General features: G+C 31.7%; 1 protein-coding gene across 1 annotated transcript; it reads right to left on the bottom strand.

Moving 5' to 3' along the window:
* Positions 1 to 14,392: 14,392 nt before the first annotated feature.
* Positions 14,393 to 18,746, bottom strand: LOC142633551 (beta-amyrin 16-alpha-hydroxylase CYP87D16-like). The gene is made up of 10 exons (XM_075807792.1): positions 18,547 to 18,746; positions 18,220 to 18,368; positions 17,147 to 17,334; positions 16,355 to 16,504; positions 16,003 to 16,251; positions 15,807 to 15,896; positions 15,630 to 15,708; positions 14,963 to 15,069; positions 14,686 to 14,813; positions 14,393 to 14,570 (listed from the first exon to the last, which is right to left on the bottom strand). Exons 1-10 carry the CDS (start codon positions 18,744 to 18,746, stop codon positions 14,477 to 14,479), a joined length of 1,434 nt encoding a protein of 477 aa, XP_075663907.1. The 3' UTR covers positions 14,393 to 14,476.
* Positions 18,747 to 20,777: the final 2,031 nt, after the last annotated feature.

The following is a 20,777-nucleotide window of genomic DNA, read 5'->3' on the forward strand; positions in this document are numbered from 1 at the left end:
CAGAAATCATAGATAGAGAGGGAAAGCTTGAGGTCATGGGCTTTGTTTAGATTAGAGAATACAAAAGTGCTTCAAAGTGAAATTGACGAGGAAGAATTTCCTAGGGTGGTGGGTCCGGTGACAAACGGCGAGATGGAAATGTTCTATTGGCACAAATTGATATGAATATATGATAGAGAGAATAAAACATCATCTTACAAGTCTAAAATGCCAATTTATGTGTTCTATTGAAATTCTTGAGCAAGCTTCTAAATTTCAAAAAGCCACCTTTTGATCTTATTTTTTAAAATTTTGTTATGTTTTTTATGTTTGTAATGGAAAAAGTCATAGGTGGGTAACGGACCCTTAACAGAGCAGGCCTCAGGTGGGCAAAGTTTCAAACTTTAAACCACAGGTAGACAACTTAAATTTTGGCCAAACCACAAGTGAAAAAGTTGTAATTTGCCCTTCATTAAAAAAAAAGTAAGATTAAAAATGTGACAATATGAAGCCAACCATCTCAGTCCCGTCAAGCTCACCTAGATGGGATAGTGAAAAAAAAATGAAATACTAAAAGAAAATTTGAAAATACTAAAAGATGTTTATGTTTATAAGACCCAATGTTAACTGTGCTAGTTATTTTTAAGACTGCATAATTATATAAGTTTTAGCAACCATTATTGTTGTTAGTTATAATTAATATGATGTTTTATATGGAGTGGATAAAATGTCAGTTGATAAATTTTGGATACATCATTCTACTAGATTGTGCACAGAGTATATTAATGGGGTTGAAAATTTTCTTGAGTATGCATTTAAATATTCAATAAATAAAGATATGAAAATCAATTATTTGTGTGTTGATTGTAGCAACAAGTATCGTTGGATTGGGGATGAGGTCTAGTATCATCTTTTACTAGTGGATCATGTCTTTAACACAATTGTATTGGAAATATACATATTTGTATTATACTTTCATCATATTAATATTAACTAATAGTAGGTAGACGTGGCAGGGCTTATAAAAAAAAAAAGGTAGACATGGCAAGGGAATGTAAAAGTAAAGCCAAAATCATCATACCAAAAGCTGCTTGAGAGATTACTATTCTTTTTCACCAAAAATTGAATGGAGCTTGAACGAATTTTATTGAATACCCAAGATCTGAGCTTGAAACTCTATATGCTTGCTATATAGCTCAACATTTTAAACATAAGCAACTAGACAAGGAAGTGAAGAAGGCATTTGTGGAATATGTGAAACACCACTATTCTGATTGGATATTTCACATTTAAAATCCTATTTTTAAGAAGTTCCCAAGGAAAGAAGATCATTACAAGAATGGTCATTCCTTCATTCTTATACCTTTTTGGAAAAAGATGGATAAATGGATGGATGAAGAATGAGAGGTGAGTATAAATGAATACATTGTCATAAATTCTCTCTATCTCTCTTGCATTCTCTCTAACCATTATTTGTGGTTTACATTTTTCACAATTGTTATATCATTTTAATTTATATTTAATTTTGATAGTGGTTTAAGTAATCAAATTAAGTTATTATTATTGTTAAATTAAAAAAGAAGAAGTTATTATCGTTGTTTATGATAAATTATATGATTATATTTGATATAGTAATATGTGTACTTATTTATTGAAGCATTGATACAAATACAAATTCACTTTAATTGTTTCATTTTAACTCAGGTTTAATGTTTTTTTTTTTTTTTTAAGAACTAGCAGAGATGAAGAGGACAACTCAAACAATAACATGAAGGTCGAAAACAACTTGGAGGGTGACTTAGAGGAAAACTAATATAGATCTTGTCATAATTTTAGTTGTTTAAGTTTAAAATAATATTTTTATGTCATGGTTTAATTTCAAGATTTTTTTGTATATTCTATACATTAAAGTTTGAACTTATAAGAATTTTTATGTTTCGATGGATCAATTTTTAGTAATCATTATACAATTGTAACAGGATAATTAAACAAAAATGATATAAAATAACTTATAAATAAATAAATAAATAAATAATAAAATAATCAAAATATTATATAAAATATTATCACTGATGATATTAAAATTTGGTCATAAACAATTTATAGTGACGACAAAGTCCCTCGCAATTTATAGAATAGCGACGCCACTTAACCTCTTGTAAAAACGTTTTAAGTGACAACTTAACGTCATCACTATTATTTATAACTAATTGTGAGGGGTTAAAAGCCCTCACAAATAAATTTTAACGACGACATTATTTGTCTCTAAAAAGTATATCATCAACTTGAAATTTGAAAATAATTAATTGTGAGGGTATGAAGATCCTTACAAATAGTTGTTAACGACGACTGCTTTCTCTCGCTAAAAATAAGTCATCGACTTTTCTCGTCGTTTGGTAATGTATTTGTGAGGGCAGATTTGTTCAATAACGATGGTGGATTGCTTTCGTAAATTATTTATTTGCGAAGGTATGGTCGAAAAATCTCTTTTAGCAACAAGAGCAAATACGACGGCCTTCGAGGGCCACATGCCCTTGCTAATAACCTTTTGTGACGATATTAGAATTTTTGTGAGGGCATTTTGCTAGTAGACTCTTTTCTTGTAGTGTATTATGTAACAACTTAAAATTTTGAAAACTTGTAGAAGGAAATTGTAAAAATTCATGTATTTTTTTTATTGATAACTCAATATATTCAAGTTTTATTTTTATTAATTTTTTTTAAAAAAAATTTAAGTTTCTTAATGACCTTCTAAACAAAATTCTTGGAGCTGCTATAGTTATTTTCTTGTAACTTCCGCAACATGAAATACACATAAGAATTTCATCCAGCTTCAACTCTGCATGAAGTAATTCTTTTTCATAATATAGAAATTCGACGATAAAGAATATTTTATTTAGATCGAAAAACAAAAAGAAGAGAACGTGGACACGTATAATACTTTGCTAACTACCATGGATATGTAATTACATTAAAAATGCAACTCTAAAAATTGACCAAATTAAAACTGAATGGATAGTCCTTGGTCATTGTAAAAATCATCACTTAATTATGTAAAACTTTTTGTGGATTTGATAGTTTTGACGTGTTTTGCGCATGAGATATCAGCTTCTCAAGAAAAAACTTTCGCTCTGCCTGGCCCTGTCCTGAGTATTGCCCTAAGTAGGTACTAGGTCATTAATGCGCATGCCTTACTCGTGGTTTTGCAGTATCATTTTTTTTTTTTTTTGAATTTCTTTGAGTCCTCATTCCCACTGCTCCCAGGTTTGGTTCCCTCATATAGATCATCCAGAGAAAGATTTCCTTCTAAAGCCCGAGCTATCTGCTTTTAACCATCACAAAGAATGGTGTCAGTTTCAAAATCAATTTAGGTTTCTATTGTCAAATTGGCAATAACCTACCGAAACTATGCACATATACTGAAACAAAACTTAGATTAAATATTGTTATAAATATCAAAGATCTCAAGGCCTGATTCCGTTCTAACTAGCCATCACGTTAATTTCTACTTCCTCGATCTTTCTCCCTACTCTCTCTGTAATTAAATTCTAATACAATACATTTCAAAAAAACAAAAAAATCATGGATAGAAATTTAGCATTAAACAAGAGCACGGGCTTTACATTTCACAGATACAGAAAAAGACAATGGGCTTTAAAGTTCACAGACCCTTCACTGCACCACCTGCATGTCCAATTGAGCCCAAAGAAAAAGGTAAAATCATGACAGAAATAGTGAACAACTAAATTGGAATCACGAATGAAGGTTGCCAATCACTGTAGATATCTCATTTTGTAACTGAGAAATCTATCAGGGGTTAAATCTTAATTCTAAAACATTACAACCTCATCATCCCTCAAAGAGTCAAGGTTAGGTCTTATACCAATTAGAGTCCAAGACATTTCGTATAAGATGTAAGACTCCCCCTTATCAGGGGGTATTGGACTTGGTAAAAATGCCATTTCAATCATTTGATTAACATGAATTCTTCTCTAAAATGTAACTAATCTCACCACGATTAAAATGACATAATACAGAACGATCGACCAAGAGAATACATACGTCCAAACACATCAATTTCCTCACCAAATCACAACATTCAAGCAAGCTACAGAACATCGCACAACATCTTTAATTCACTAGACGCTCAATTCCCTTCACACTTCAAGCAAAATATCCGTGGATTAGAACATCCAACATTTCAAGGAGGCAAATTAATCTTCAAATCGCCATCAAGCCATTTGAAGGATATTGTGCATGTTAGTGTAAAACTAAAACTATAATACACACATAGTGTTTACTTGTTTGAGACAAGAAAATCAGGGGTCTCCCCGATAAGTGGAAAGACCATAGAGCCAGGAGTTAATTTTTCATTACATTTATGGTTTCTCTTCCTATAAAGCCAATGTGTGGCAATCACTATAAGAAAGCTAGTGACAAAGCCAAACAGACCACATCTTTAGCTGGTACTAAGGAAAAATAGATGCCAGTAGTAATGGGGGCCGGGGGACTAACGGTTCGTTCCTGTAGAAGAGCCGATGGCTTCTTATTTAGGCAAAGTGTGAGAGAAATAGGGTTTTTTTTTTTTTTTTTTTTTTTCTATTAGATAAAAATTATGTTAAACGGTATCATCAAAAAACTATACTCAAAATATTGTCAAGTCCTTGATTCATAATTTGAATGATTTAATTAAAGTAATATAATCATATTGAAGAAAATGTGGCAGCCACTATTTGAAAACTTTGGATTTGATATGGGCTAGTAAGATAAATTAAAAGATTTATAGTCTGATTTCCAGCATTAACAAAAGGATACTAGTCCATATGATCAATTATCAAATCCAAAGTGTTGACGCCATTATATTTTTTCTGATCTATAATTTATACAATAAGATTTAAGCTGATAAGCGTTGCCTATTGCTGTCTAATGGTTTTAAACGAGTTTGTTCTTCTTTTCTTTCTGTATTTATTATATATTTTACAAGGTTTTAAAAATTGGATCGGTAAAAAAGAATCGCAAAAAAGAGAGGTTTCTAGTTATTCGGTCCAATCAGGATCAAACTGAAGGTTTAACCAATGACATCATAAATAATTTAATAATAAATTTAAAATTTAAAATAAAATATTTAATACTAATAACTCATCATATTTACTAAAAAGATATTTTTTAAAAATAAACATATTTAGAAGATTTTTCATACCTTATACTAAATAAGTATAAACAATCAAATGAACATTAAAAAAATAATTATTATTTTATAACAGTTTTTCCCTTGTGACCCTTTACTATATAATTGAACATTAAGGATTTAATTGAACTCTCCTCAGATAAAATATAATATGATTTGATAAGTTTTTGTAGAGAACTATTCTATAAAATAAATGATGCAAAATTAGATGCTAGTGACTTATAAAGTTCATATTTAAAATGTAGCTATTATTTTATGTTTTTTTTTTAAATAGTCTTTTTCCCTCTACCATTAATTTGAATCCAAAAGTAATAATAATAATAATTAATTATAAAAAAAGTCACCTACCCTCTCAAAAGAATATAACATCAATTAGCCACCAACCAGCTTTTTCTCTCAAAAGAATACCACGTTAATTAAACAAAATAAGCCGCTTCCAATAAGTGCTCAACGTGTATTGTTTTATACTTTATTTTATTGGGAAATGCTAATGAATGTCTTTAAGGCATTGGTTCATAATTCATTTAAAGAAAATTTTTATAAAAAATTAAAAAAAAGGGAAATGCTAACGAATTTCCTTAGGACATTGGTTAACAATCCATTTAAAGAAAGTTTTAACACCACTTTTATGGGAAATGAAAAAAATTATCAAAACATTAATTACTTTATTTCATTTTAGGGGGTGTTTGGTACATGCACTTAAAAACATGTGTTTTGTTGTTTGAAAATATGTGTGGATAAAAAAATGTGTGGAAATATGTGTAATATTTTTTAAAATCATGTGTTTTTTTTTTTTTTTTTGAAATGGTATACCAAACAGGGCCTTAATATTTTGACATTTTTTTCATTTCCCATAAAAGTGATTTCAAAACTTTCCTAAAATAGATTGTTAACCAATACCATAAAGATACTCGTTAGCATGACCCTATTTTATTTTAGGCGAAGTTTTATCATTGGTCCTTGAAGCAATGGTAGTTCTGCATGCAAGTCAGAGGGGTCATAAGAACACTCAAACTTGCAATATATATAATATACACACACACGCACACACACATTTTCCAAAAAGTATTATATGTTAAACTAATTTATTGTGACTACCCTAATAACAATTTTGAACACCTTAAATTGAAAATTACAAAAATTTGGATTCAAAAAAAATAAAAGTAGTGCTACTACATTCATAACATTTTCATAATAATTTTATAACAAATTTAATGTAGTAAGTTGTTATTGATTTTAGTTTGGGCTAAACTAAACCAATAACAACTTTTTGCATAAAATTTATTTTATGTGGACATAACATTACTCCAAAATTAATTCTGTCTCCAAACATAATTCTTAATCCCTGTTTTTTTTTTTTTAAAGCTTAAATAACAACAATAAATATTAGCTCAAATAACAACAAACATAAATCAAACAAAAACAAGATAAAACCAAACAACAAGTGAAAAAATTATTCAACAAAAAGCTTGTTATAAAACAAAAATATAAAATTTGTAACTCGTTCAACCTATTCAATAAAAATAATTTCTAATTTTATTTTTCTTTATAAAATGGTACCAAAAAAATATTAAGATAATTTAAATTTCTTAGTGGCCACCCTAAAAAATATTTCTATTGCCGCCATTGCTTTGAAGTTTACCATATGAGTACAATTAGTCTCTTGTGTTTTAGGTAAGCACGAAAATAGGAAATTAGCCATAACTTTCCAACTATATTATTAGTAGTTACTGTTTATAAATTATATTTTTTACTAGCATCTCGAGTCTAAAAGACTTGATTTTGAGCCTATAAATTGAGTCTTTGAGGTCGATTTTTATAGTCTAATTCCGTCTGATGTGGCATATTTTTCACATGGCGTTTAGTTGAAAATCGAGTCTCTAAGACTCAATTTATATCTTATATCTATTCTTATTTTCTCCTTATTTTTTTTGCGTTTCACATCTGGTCATCGTGTCTCTCTCCTCACTACCTCTCCATCTGCTTCTTTCTTCCTCACTACCTCTCCATCTGCTTCTTTCTTCCTCCTCCACGCTAATCTGCACAAGCCCAGTCGCCACAGACCCATCGTTGCCGCGCTTAGGTCGCGCGACCCTGGCTGCCGCGCCCAGGTCGCGCGACCCTGGCTGCCGCGCCCAGGTCGCGCAACCCAGGTCCGTGCGACCCAGGCTGCGCGCCCAGGTCACGCGACCCAGGCAGCTGTGGATTTGGGGGCGTTGGTTTTTTTTTTTTTTTTTTTTGTGGTGGGTTCTGCTCAGTCGTGATCTTCCCATGGTGGTGGATGGATTTTGATGTGGGATAGGCAAAATGTGGGTTTTGGTGGATGTTGTGTATTTCAGGGAACGTATGGTAAAAGACTTAGATTTAATTTTTTTTGGGCTCGTAAATCGAGTCTTAGAGACTCGATTTCTAAGTAGACTCCACGTGGAAAAAATGCCACATCAGACATTAAAAATCGACCCCTCAAAAACTCGATTTTTAGGCCCAAAATCGAGTCTCTTAGACTCAAGATGCTAGTAAAAAATATAGTTTGTAAACAGTAACTACTAATTATATTGTTTGAAAATTATTGCTAATTTCCTATTTTCGCCTTAGGTAAGCCATATAGGCTCCTCAAATTTTAAAAAATAAGTATTATTGGTCATTCATTAGTTTTTTTTGCTATTTATATTAGGATTTGACTTACTTCTAGAACTTTTTTAAATGGAGGTCTCGTTTTGTTTTAAATACACAATAACAAGTAGTAGTATACTTAAATTTTCACATTTTATTTAATTATTGAGTAATGTGACAGTTTCTCATTAAAACAAAATGAGATTCTAGTTAAAAAAATACTGGAGGTAAGCTACATCCGTGTATATATAACAACACAATGACGTAGCATATTTTTTATTATTAAAAAATAACACATGACTACCAATTCACAATCTATGTATTGGGAAAAATTCTATATAAGTGTGAATAAATTTTAGTAAGCACAGTGGAAGCATAACCACACAAGAACACAAAATTTTACGTGAAAAACCTTTTCTTCTTGAAGGGAAAAGTCACGGAACAAACTCCAAATAATTTTACTATATTAAATAGATATAACAACACTTAGAGATACAGCTTGAGCAAAAAAAAAAAAAAACCCTCTTTTTCTTTTCACTCACTATTCTCTTCTTCACTGTGTATCTCTCACAATTTTCTCTTACTCTCTCTTTTTTTCTTCTCTTTTACTTGCTCTCACTCACACAGTTCTTCAAGACTGCACTTAGTCCTCCACCAAATGGCCGAATGGCCATCCTTTTATTTCTTCATCCTTTTCTTCTTTTCTTCCTTTCACACTCTTAGCATCAATTCACAATAAATGCAACTCACTTGCCTTGACTTTGCTTCAGCTAATTTTTTTTTTCTTCAGCTCTCCCTTAGGCCGAATAGCCTTAATGCATCAGCCCTTCTTTTCTCCTTTTCTCATATGTGTCCAACATGCCTAAGCCAACCAACCCCAATAACTCATGCTGACTTTTGTACATGACGAAGAAAAGTTAAGAGACATGAAAAACAAGCTCATTACATGAGCATGTCTATTATGGGCCGGACCATGGTGCAGTGCACCCAACACTAAGAAGTTGTCAAAAAAGTTTTAGCAAATTAGACTTTATCTCAATTCCCAGACAACCCAAATCCCTTTCACCATAACCTCAATGTCAGCCTCCATTGCAATACCAACAACCAAGTCACAACTGCCATAGACCTCATCACGAAATCAAAACCTCACATTGGTCTCGATAAGGACAACACATATTGACAGATCAATTAATTCAAGAGGAAAATTCTATGTTGGTGTTGAATCCAAATCTCAAACGTGTCCAGAAGAAAATCGATTTGATTTTTTATTTATTTATTATTCTTACTAGATATTTGTAGAGATCCAAGTGTTAGACTCTACGATTATGCATGCCTATGGAATCTTCAAGTGTGTTTTCTATTATATACCCTTGGTTCAAATCAAATTTTAAAATTGGAAAAAAATGGTTTCTTTTATATAGATTTGGATCTTTTATGTAACATCAGAGATTTTTGAAAACAATTCATTCATTTATATAGATATGGATCTTTTATGTTGCTTGTAGAGGATCATCATGATGTTGACATGGCTTTTGTTAGGAGTTGTGGCATTTGGAAATGAGATTTGGATTTTGCAATGAAGTCTGTGGCCGTAGTGGCTTGATATTTGGAATTGATGTGTAGGCTACTTTGGAGGTTTTGGTTAAAGAGATTTGGGTTGTTTGGGGATTGGGATAAGTATAATCTGTAAAACAAATTGTAAGTTGATGCTTATGTGGAATTTTTAATAAAAAAAATGTCACAACACTTAAAAAACTGACATCTCATTAATTTGTTAGACGCGGATAAGAAAACCAAATGAAGGACCAATATCACTCATTTTTAAAATTCTTGAGGGACCAATAACACTCACTTGAAATTTCAGAGACTAATTATGCTCATAGGGTATACTTCAGGAACTAACAATATAGTTTCACTTTTATTTTATGTACCTACATTTAGTTTAAATATCCAACTTTTTGTCTTTGTGTTTTGAAGAGTGGTGGAGTCTATGTTTTGGGAAATAAAAGAACATGAGTCTTTGATCTCTCTCTCTCTCTCTCTCTCTCTCTCTCTCTCTCTATGGAGGAAAGAGAATGAATGAGATTAATTTTATGTTGATATGGTTTCAAAAACATAATCTCTTGCTTTCTTGCGTACATTGTCATTGTGGTTGTGCTCCTACCAATTCAGATTTAAGAAAAAAATAGCATTTTGCTAGAAAAATATCCACTGTTTTAGTCCCTCTTCAAACATTTGCAAAACCGATTCAACCAGATTGGTTCTCGAGTTTCATGGTTAAACTAGTGATTAACAGTTTTGTTTTTGTTAATTTCCAATTTTTGTGATTATCCGAACCGGATTGGGGGTTGATTCTCAGTTGAACCGGTCGGTCGAATTCAGTTTTTAAAAAAATGATATTTTATATATATTAAGGAAAGGTTAGAAACTTATATTTTATCTTTGAAACTTGTAGTCAATGTCATAAAACCATCAAATCCTTAACATAGCAAATTTTTAGAATATATCATATAAACTTTCCCCTGTTGTAAGCTCTAGCTCAAATAAAACCTTCTCCCCTTGTAAAGTGCAAGAATGGAGATGAGGTTGTGGTTTCAAGACTCATTTGATGTGTATGTAATAACCAATTAAAAAAAATGGAAAATATAAAAATCACAGGTATGCAATGGTAAATGGTGTGAGAAAGGAGAGGTGAGGAGAGACAAGATAGGTTTATTAATTTATATAAAGGAGATGGGGAAAAATAAAAATCACAAGTGTATCGCAACTATTTTTTTTTTCTTATTGATATAAATATGTGACGTTTAAACTTGGCATGAATTTATTTATGTACTAGATTTTTTTGCAGTTTTTTTCCCTCATTGCACGGGATTTTCATTTATATAACTTATAATTATTTTGAAAAACAAACACATATATACACATAAAGGAAAGAGAAATGGGTGAGGAGAGTCAAGTGAGGATTATTTACATTTATAATATGTAATTAGTCACTATATTATATTTTTACAATCCAAAGGCAATCAATATCAGAATAATTTTCTTGCAAATTATTAGTATTTTTATTAAAGAAAAAAAATCATAATATTAAAAAATATATATAATTTTATAATTTTTATATAAATTCAATTCTTTCACTATTCTTACATTTATTCAATATATATGATTCAATTTTACTTTGTCAAAGATACAAGGATTAATTTCTTTACTAAATATAAATATCCTAACAAATATTGCCTCTTTTCGTTTATCAAAAAAACATTTATATGAAACCCCAAGTGTGTGTATGACAAAAATTAAAAAGTCAGCTTATTTTACTGTTTAACTTATTTTTGCTATTATTTATGGCCCTACAACACTTTTTGGTACTATTTATGGGTCTCATTGTATTTTTTCAGCTAACTTTTGCATTTATCTACAGTACTTTCAGCAAAAAGTTTTCAGTTTCAACAAAAAGTTTTCAGTTTCAACAAAATAAGTTGATCTTAAACAGACTCCAAGTACGAAAACAATCTAATGCATGTGACCCCATCAACCTATTTAAGTATGCACAATAAATCCATAAAATTATTTTAATTATCACTTTATAATCATTTTCCGTCATGTCCATATTGCAAATAAATGGTGTGGAATTCCGGGAATACCAACAAATTAAGGGCTCGCTTGGTTTATAAATAGCTCAGTTTTCATAGCTCAGATTTCATAACTCAGTTTTCAAAACTCATAACTCAGTTTTTGAAAACACCTATTTACTGTTTCTTGTTTCCATCACTCTAACTCAAAATTTTGAGTTTTGAGTAATGGAAACAAGTGTTGAAAACCAAGCCAAACACAAAAAATTTTGTGGGACTCACGTGTTTTGAGAACTCAGTTATGAAAACTGAGTGATATGATCTAAAAACCCACTCATCCAAACAGGCTCTAAAGCATTGCGTTGTGCCTCACATGAACAATTTCTCATGTTATTTTTTCGCCACCTTTGTCAAAGGCTGTCTCCAAAGTTGAAATCCATGTACCTCATAGTCTAAGCACAATCTGACTTTGGCGAAGACCAACAACTGCTGTTGGTAGAAGACTAGATTTTAAGGATTTTATGACCAAACAAAAACCGGCAAGGCGGGGCAACGGTTATTGAATGGTGTCATTAAAGTTAGAGAAAAGTGTTCACAATACTTTCATGACAAATTTGAAGTGGAAGGTTGTTATTAGCTGTTATTAGTGAGTAAAAAAATAATTTTAATAGTGCGTTCAAATTAGAACCAATAAGTTCTTATCACATATAATTTGTTGTGAAAATATTATGAACGTAGCATTTCTCTTAAAGTTATTGCATTGTATAATCTCAATCCAAGAATACAAATTTTATGTCTTACCATTTGTATTTCACTTTTTATATTCCACCAATTACAAATTTTCAACCATTACATATTACTTTCACTTATCTTATAAAATAACTAAAGTTTTATAAAAGAATCAAATATATGACATGTCATAATTGGTGGAACATCAAGTGTAACTCAAAAAGTGGGATCTAATATTTATATTTTTGTACAAGAAAATCTAAAATTACAATATTTTGTAACACAATTTTGCTACAACTCTATTGCGACAAAAGTTATAGTTTGTCACGTAAGATAGTTGTGACAAAAAAAAAAAAATAGCAGTGATTCTAGCTCGAAGATATAACTCATTATTCTTCTACTAATCCATAAGTGACAAGAATAGTTCTTGAACAGATACATATTAGAGACATTCTTCTTTCTTAATTCTAATTTATTTTTATTTTTAATGGAAGAAAGGAAGAGGTCTTCATATTTTATTTGTAGTTTTTTTTTTCTGAAATATTTTATTTGTTACTTTCGCATATGACATGCCTAAGCTACAAATATGATCATATGTGAAAGTTACAAATAAAATATTTGAATGACATTGTTTTGAATGTTTGAATGACGACCACGTGGTCATTCAAACATTCAAAACAATGTGCACGATTCTAGCATAGATACAGTAAACTATCTTTCTTCTCCTTGCGTGCTACAACATTTTATGGTAATAGACTAATTTTACGGTAATAGACTAATAGGAATCACTAATTTATGGCCAAAATGGGCTTTTACCCATTTTTTAAAACTTTCCAGCATTTTGTCCAATTTTTCAAACTATTTAGGGAAATGTCCTTGTTTTGAAACTCAATTTTCTAAAAATCAAGTTTCAAATGTAAAACTCAATTTTTGAAACTCAATCAAGTTAGAAAATTTTTTTTTTTTTGAAACTCGAGTTTCATATAAAGAACTCGAGTTCCAAGAATTTTTTTTTTCAATTTCAGGAACTCGATTGTCCAAAAATCAAGTTTTAAATTAGAACTCGATTTTTAGAAAATTGAGTTTCAAAATAGGAGTATTTCATTAAATAGTTTGAGAAATTGGGCAAAATGCTAGAAAGTTAAAAAAAAAAAGGGCAAAAGCCCATTTTTCCCTAATTTATTCATAACTTATTACTACTTTGTAACATCTTTCATCCCTAATTACTAAAGGCCTCCATAGATTGTAGTTTTATTTCAAATATGGGAAAGCTTAATGATTCGTAACAATTTTTTTTTTTAAGAGAGCAATTAAAATCACTTATGTATTCACTATATTAGTGAATTCATAAGTGATTTTCACTAAATTTCCCCCATTTTACAAAGCCTTGGTCAAAAAGTTTGAGGTGAAGTTTTGCTGCAACTTATAGAAAGAAATTACTATTTTATTTGGATGGAACTCGCAAAAAGTGTACAATTAATGATCATAACGAATGCTTAAGAGCATTGTAGCTAAACTACTTTTTTATTGTTTTCAACAAAGACATTCCGGGTTCAAATTTTCCTTTCCCCATTTGTAACTATTGAATTTATTAAAAAAAAAAAATCATCATATTCAACGTTCCATGGAGCATTTATTTTGTTGGTCTGGAAAGGGTATAACATAGTTTTTTTTTTTTTTTTGGTATAGCATTACTTGTGTGTCACACGTATGGCTGCAGTATTTTCTTATTTAAAACTGCAGAAATTGTATTTTTCTGACCAAAGACTACCACCTTCACATTGTGAGAGGATTTAGTAGGTGAAAATAGAGAAAATTCTTAGGTAGTTCCGGAGTATAGTGAAATGGTGCTCCCTCCTCTCACATTCATGATGGACCCCATCATGAATTTAATGAGCGGACCCCATCATGAATGTGAGAGGAGGGAGTACCATTCTCCGTGCTCCGGGAGTACCTAAGAATTACTCGTGAAAATAGAAAAAAAAAAATTAATAATAATTTCATTTACTGAAGTATACGGTCAGGCACACATTAATTCGCGTAAGCATACAGAGTCCGAGAGCTTAATTAAAAATACTAAAAGCAATTCTTTTTATTTAATGTAAGTGAAAGTCACAATAACTTTCGTTATTTCATAAAGCAATAATAAAAAACCAGAAAACACAACCATTTGATTCCAAAAAAAAAACCACTTGGTTGTAATATAACGTAGCTACAGCCATGCAGCAGTACACTAAAACGTTTATATTCATTGCTAAAGACAAAGTGTGACCAACATCGTCAACTTTATTAACATAATACTACGTGGAAACGATGATTTTTTTTTTTTTTTTTTTACTTGGGATCTTTCTTTATTTTATAGTAAATGTCAAGATCCGGTATTAAGCTCTATAAATCATCCACGCTTTGCTGAAAATTGAATATGAAAACCATCTCCAAATCCTAAAGCAGGGGATCGAATCACCTCTCCTTCTTTGATTGTAGTCATCCTTGATCAGCCATAATTCAAATACAATAAATTAACAAAATAAAAATCAGTTTTTGTTCAACTTGTCTAAGTGCTGCATATATGCATAATGCATGTAAGAATAAGAAATAAAGTACCTGTACTTGGTGACCAAGATATGAAAGAACACACCCATTAGAACCTTGCTGAACTCGGCTCCTGCACACCATGTCATGCCTGCCCCAAATGGTATGAAATTCTTTGCTGACACATTTGCTGAGATGTTCTTTAATCCCATAATGAAATGAAAGATTAGTCAAATATAGGAACAAAGATTACGGATTCTCACCAAAAATAATTAGACCATGATGAGTATATATCAAGATTTTAACTTGAAAAAAAAAAAAACAAAACAAAAAACAAAAACCAACCCACCTGCCATCTCCATGGATTGAAGGTAAGAGGATCCTCATAAGTGCTTGGGTTTAGTTGAAGGGCGGCTGGAACCACCATAAGTGCCCAACCTTTTGGAATTGTATATCCTACAGTTAACGTGTCTCATATTATTCTCAACTTATATCATAATGAACGTGCATGTCTTATACTATTCTCTGACTTGTATGATAATTAAGACAATAACTAATTACAATGATACTAGCTCTCACCCATTCCGAGAATAATTATTGGACACTTTTGAAATACAACAAACTTATTACTTTGCAATAATAAAAACTAGTTATTTAATACCGAAAAAAGTTAACAGATATTTTAAAAACATTAGTTTAAAAACATTTTTAGAAGCTTTTTATAGAAAAAGAAAAAAAAAATCAATAGACTCTTTTATAGTTTTTTATATTTCTCATAAAATTATTATTAAAACTTTTCTGAAAACATTTATTACCGAATATTCTAAAAACATCTGTTAACCGGTTCCCATAACAAAATAATATAACATAAACACAAAAAGTCACGTGAAACAAATTGTTTTTGTATTAAATGATTCGCTTTTTATTGGTTTGGCTATCCCAACGCCCCCAAAAAAAAGAGGAAAGAAAAAGGAGAAAATATGTTGACAAGTCAACCAATTTGATTTTGAACTTACCATTTACTTGAATGTCTTGGAGGGTTCTTCTCAAAATCCCGGGAGCAACACTAGCAAGTCTAAGCGATTCATTGATAACCTATATGTTCCAATTCATTGGATTGTAAGAATCGTTGGCAATAGCGTGAAGTTCTTTGTTAAAAATTAAAAAGAAAGGGGGAGTATCTATCTACTCACTTTATGAGTAAAAGTCATGGATTTGTATTCCTTCCATATAAGTCCAGAATTTACATCTTCTCTGTTCTGAAGAATTCCTTCATGCTCCTCCTAAGAATAATATTTAAAAAAAAAGTAATATTAACATGTAAACACCAAAAAAGCTTCTTCTAAATCTTTGTTATATAAAATTTTGGAACTTCTTTGTGTCACTAACCGTTAATTCTTGTATCACTTTTGGGTTTTCATTAATTAACATAATGGCTAAAGTAAGAGTTGACGATATGGTCTCAAAGCTAGCAAAGAGAAGCCCAAACATCATGTAGATGACGAATTTATCTGTCAAGAAAGTCTCTGTTTTCATGTCAGACAGAATCTGATCAAGAAAATCTCCTTTGCGAATTTCTGGATTACTCTTTCTCTCTTCTAGCTCGCTAGTTATTATGCTTATTGCTTTCTTCTGGTTCTGTATGACAATTGAATAAAAATATTAGATTACAGTCACATATAATATGAGATAGATGTTTTAGATTTTGAAATCTATTAAGGATTAAGTTTGAGGAAATTGCCTGTAGACACCTATGATAAGCAGTACCGGGGATATTAATAGGGAACGACAAAAGTCCCTGCAAGAAGTTAGTAAAAGATTCACAAATATCTTCCTTTGATTTGTCTGCCTGAAAACTGAACAACTGCTTTGCTGTAAAATCAAAGATCATCTGCAAATGATCAACAAATAAGTGGTTAAAGAAAGAAAAATGTGCATTTTGTAGTAGCTACTTCAACTTCAAGTACTCAAAATGCTAAGAAAGGAACATCTAATGATCCTTAAACAATGTTTCCAAGCTTCATTAGCATTTTAGCAATTAAAAATGGGTGAGATGCCATTTTAATGTGTGTGTTTGTATGTGGCATCAAGTTTTTTGAGAGTACGGAACCCATACTGATCATAATAATGTATTTTCAAATGTTCTAGTGCCCGTATGGTACATGTGTTTAAACACATGTTTTCAGTTTTTAAATAACATTACACCTATTTTCTCACATTTTTTTATCCACACATATTTTTTAAAAATTCAAACAACGTTACTAAAATAACGTTACCAACGGCCCTTAATATTTACTACCATTTTTTCATGAAAATAACTAAAATTTTAAGATTATTTATATATAGACCATAGGTCCGTATATACAATTTTATCTCCTTCTTTTTCTCATTTATTTTGTACCTCTTGAAATGGTTATGTCTTGGAAGTTTAAAATATAAGTTCCATCTAAAATAATTACTAGGATCAATTATAAATAAATAAATAAAAATACTGAGGCATCATCACGATGGAAATTAGTTATTAAAAGCTTACCGCTGATGTGCTGCTTTTCACTTCCAAACTTGGTAGTTTAGACCAACCATGTAACCTTTTATTTATTGCATCCTCTAACTGTGGCAGCATCTTGTCCTTGAGGGCCTCAGGACCAAAATGACCCAAGATTACATTCCGAAGGTACTTATGAACATTTTTATGAGCATTAATTCTTGCTGCATCTTGGGCTGCGTTTGGTTTAACGGTAAACCAATTTCAGAAATGATTTTCCCCGTTTGCGTGTGTTTGGTGAGCACAAAAAATTTGATCAACTGAAATTATTTTCCAGTTTGACCGTAAAACACCCCTTATACGATGGAATTGGTTTACTGTTCCTATTTTACCTTCAAATCACATTTTCCACGGAAAACAGAGAGAGAGCACGAAGAGAGGGAGACAGAGAATGAAGAGAGGAGAAAGAGAGAGAAGTGCCGACGAGCTCGCGCCGGCGAAATCGAGCCCCAAGCCCAGACGAGCTTGTGCCGGCGAGATCGAGCCTCAAGCCCAAACCGAGCCCCAAGCCCAGACGAGCTTGCGCCGGCGAGACCGAGCCCCAAGCCCAGACGAGCTCGCGCCGGCGAGATCGAGCCACGAGATTGCTACCACGCCGGCGAGCTCGCGTCAGCGAGATCGAGCCGCGAGACCACCGTCCCAAGCCCAAACCCACCTCTGTCGTTACCAATCTGGCCGCCGTTACCGATCTCTCTCCCTCAATCTCTCAATCAATCCGAACATTGATCTTTGATTTTGTTGTTGTTGTTGTGGTGGTGTGGGTGGTGGTGTTTTGGTGGTTTTTGTGTTGTGTGGTGCTGGTGTGTGGGTGGAGGTGGATTTTTCTGTGGCTGCTGTGTGGGTGTTGTAGATTTTTTTGATATAAAATTTGTTTGGAAGCTGAGAAAATGTGAGAAATCAGTAAAAAATTTGTATTTTCAGAATGTTACCAAACACTTGAAAATATTTTCCAAAGTATTTTTTAAAATGCCACCAAACATCTAAAAATATTTTCCTTTCCCAAAAATATTTTCCTTTCCTGAAAACATTTTCCGAAATTGCTTTACTGTCGAAACAAACACACCCTTGGTGGAGAATTTTTGCAAAGGAGTCCATATACCATCTTTCAACCAATTTTCCTTCTTGTTGAAAAACATAATAATTGAATTCTGGATCAGATGATACCACAACTGGCCGTCCTGCCAAGCTTGTTCGAAATAATGGACCATATCTAAAATGACCCCAATAAAATAAAAAGGAAAATAAGTTGGTTACTCGAAGATGTCATATTTGTGTAGATGGAGTAAATATAGACAAAAAGCAAACCAAAAAAAAAAATGCAACAGAAATGTGAAAAACAAATTAGATGAGATGCAAAAAACATTGCATGTGGGTTATTGTGGGCTTACTTCTTCATCCTATTCTTGATAAAAGGTGGTGTGTCTATCGACTTGCTTGACGCAAGAAGACCAAGGGTCTCCCCAATAAGTGGAAAGCCCATAGAGCCAGGAGGTAATTTTTCACTGCATTTGGGGTTCCTCCACCTATAAAGCCAATGTGTGGCAATCACTATAAGTAAGCTAGCGACAGAGAGCCAAACTGACCACATCTTTAGCTAGTAGCAAGGAGTAGCAAATGCCAGTAGTATAGGGGGAGCTTAGGATTGGTTCTTATGGAGAGAATTAGTGGCTCTTTATATAGGCAAAGTGTATGACATCATATATAGATTGACAAATAGGCATACTACAATAAACTTGAGTTTTTTCAACATATTTTTATCTACGATCACTAAAAAATGTTAATAAAAACCTTAAACTTCTACAGATATGCACAACTATTGAGTAAAGTAAAGAAATTCACATATTTATTTTCACAGTTGGTATAACTGTTGAAATAGGTGTTAAAAAAAAAATAAATAGGGAAAAGTTATATCAATAGTCAGATAGATGTGGACAAAAATTAATTAAATATTTTATCAACAATTATAAAATGTTGAAAATAAAAACATGGAAGTTGTATAGATTCTACAGTGCTTTTTACGATTAATTTTTCTTCTCTCTCTCTCTCTCTCTCTCTCTCTCTCTCTCTCTCTCTCTCTCTCTCTCTCTCTCTCTCTCTCTCTCTCTCTGCGGTCATGGCTAATAATCAATTTCAAAACCTTTCTATTTTTCTATTATTTTCTAGGCAACCAAACAGAGTTCTTGACTAGGTATTTTTTTATTTTGTTTTTTACAATTTTCGTTTTGATTTCCTCATCAAGATCATCGCCATCAAATTGATTTCACCAAGCTAGTACTACTACATTCAGATATTCACACTTTACCCTATCCAAACCCTTTGATTAGGTATTTTTTCTATTTCTCTCGATTTTGTAGTTTTAAAATCTTATTTTTGATCAGTTTGTTTTTGCTTGGACTCGAATTTTGTCCATACTCTGTTATTCGCTTTGAGTATTTTGAACTTTAGTGGTTTTTGTTCTTGAATTTGAAATCCTACGTCAAAATTGAAAGCTTTTTCCTATTCTATATGAAAACAGCAAAGTGTTTTTCATTATACTGAGGCTCTTGATTTCTGATGAATATATTTATGCTATAAGAAAATATTAGTTGGTGGACAAAAGAGATAAAACAATGGTAGATTAATTTATTGCATCTTCTTCTTATTTTCATCTGTATCTTTTCCCCCTTTTGGTTCTCTCTCTATTTCTTGGAAGACCTTTACTTCATAGTATAAAGTTTCGGTAGTATTTGTAAAGTGCATAGCTGTTTCCAGTTGTGTCCTTTGAAATTTCATTTTTATTTATTTATTTATTTATTTGATAAACACACACACACACACATATATAGGGGAAGGGGAATGGAATAAGGGAATATACTCACACGCCAACATCAAAATTGCATGCAGCAATTAGTGTCGCGGAGCAAGTGATAAACTCTTTCTCAATATCACACCTTACCGATGTGGGATGACTTAACAACACTGAGTTCTTTTTTATTTGATAAATACACACACACACACACACACAGGGGAAGGGGGATGAGATAAGGAAATACACTCACACGCCATCCACCTAACTTTCTTCTTTTAAAATTATCCTAGAGGGTAATATTATATCTCACTTTTGGGCCCTTTTAGCAATGCTAGGGGAAACCACAGCGGTAGCCTTCATTTAAATTGCCTAATTTTAAAGTACTGTTAGTCAAATATCCCATTTTTCATCAAAAGAAAGTTAGGGTCCATTTAGTTGGAGGAGTGAAAAAATGGAAGGATAGAAAATTAGTGAGAGGATGAAAAAGTGGGAGGATAAAAAGATTTAGTTTTCCCTCATGTGTGTTTGGTTGGAGGGGTGGAAAAATGGGAGGGTGGAAAACTCTTTTGTTTGGTTGAAAAAAAAAGTGGGAGGATATAAAATATAGTTTATATAAATTGACTATTATACCCTTGTTACATAATATGTAAGAAATAGATTTATTTATACTCATTAAATAATATAAAATTTACCACATCATACATATAAATTATTATTATTATTTTTATTATTATAATGTAAAAATTACAATAGTGTACATATAAATTTAATTGAACAAAAGATTTTGTAACCAGGCTATTCCTATAACGTGAGCAACAAATAAACTAAGCA

Source organism: Castanea sativa, chromosome 5 (assembly GCF_040712315.1).
Source record: "Castanea sativa cultivar Marrone di Chiusa Pesio chromosome 5, ASM4071231v1".
NCBI lineage: Eukaryota > Viridiplantae > Streptophyta > Magnoliopsida > Fagales > Fagaceae > Castanea > Castanea sativa.

Excerpts from the sequence above, each read along its gene's own strand:
- LOC142633551 (XM_075807792.1), bottom strand. The coding sequence starts at position 18,746 with ATGTGGTCAGTTTGGCTCTCTGTCGCTAGCTTACTTATAGTGATTGCC. Across the intron at positions 18,369-18,546 it reads ATCAAGAATAGGATGAAGAA|ATATGGTCCATTATTTCGAA; the intron begins GTAAGCCCACAA and ends GGGTCATTTTAG. Across the intron at positions 14,814-14,962 it reads TCAATCCATGGAGATGGCAG|AACATCTCAGCAAATGTGTC; the intron begins GTGGGTTGGTTT and ends ATGGGATTAAAG.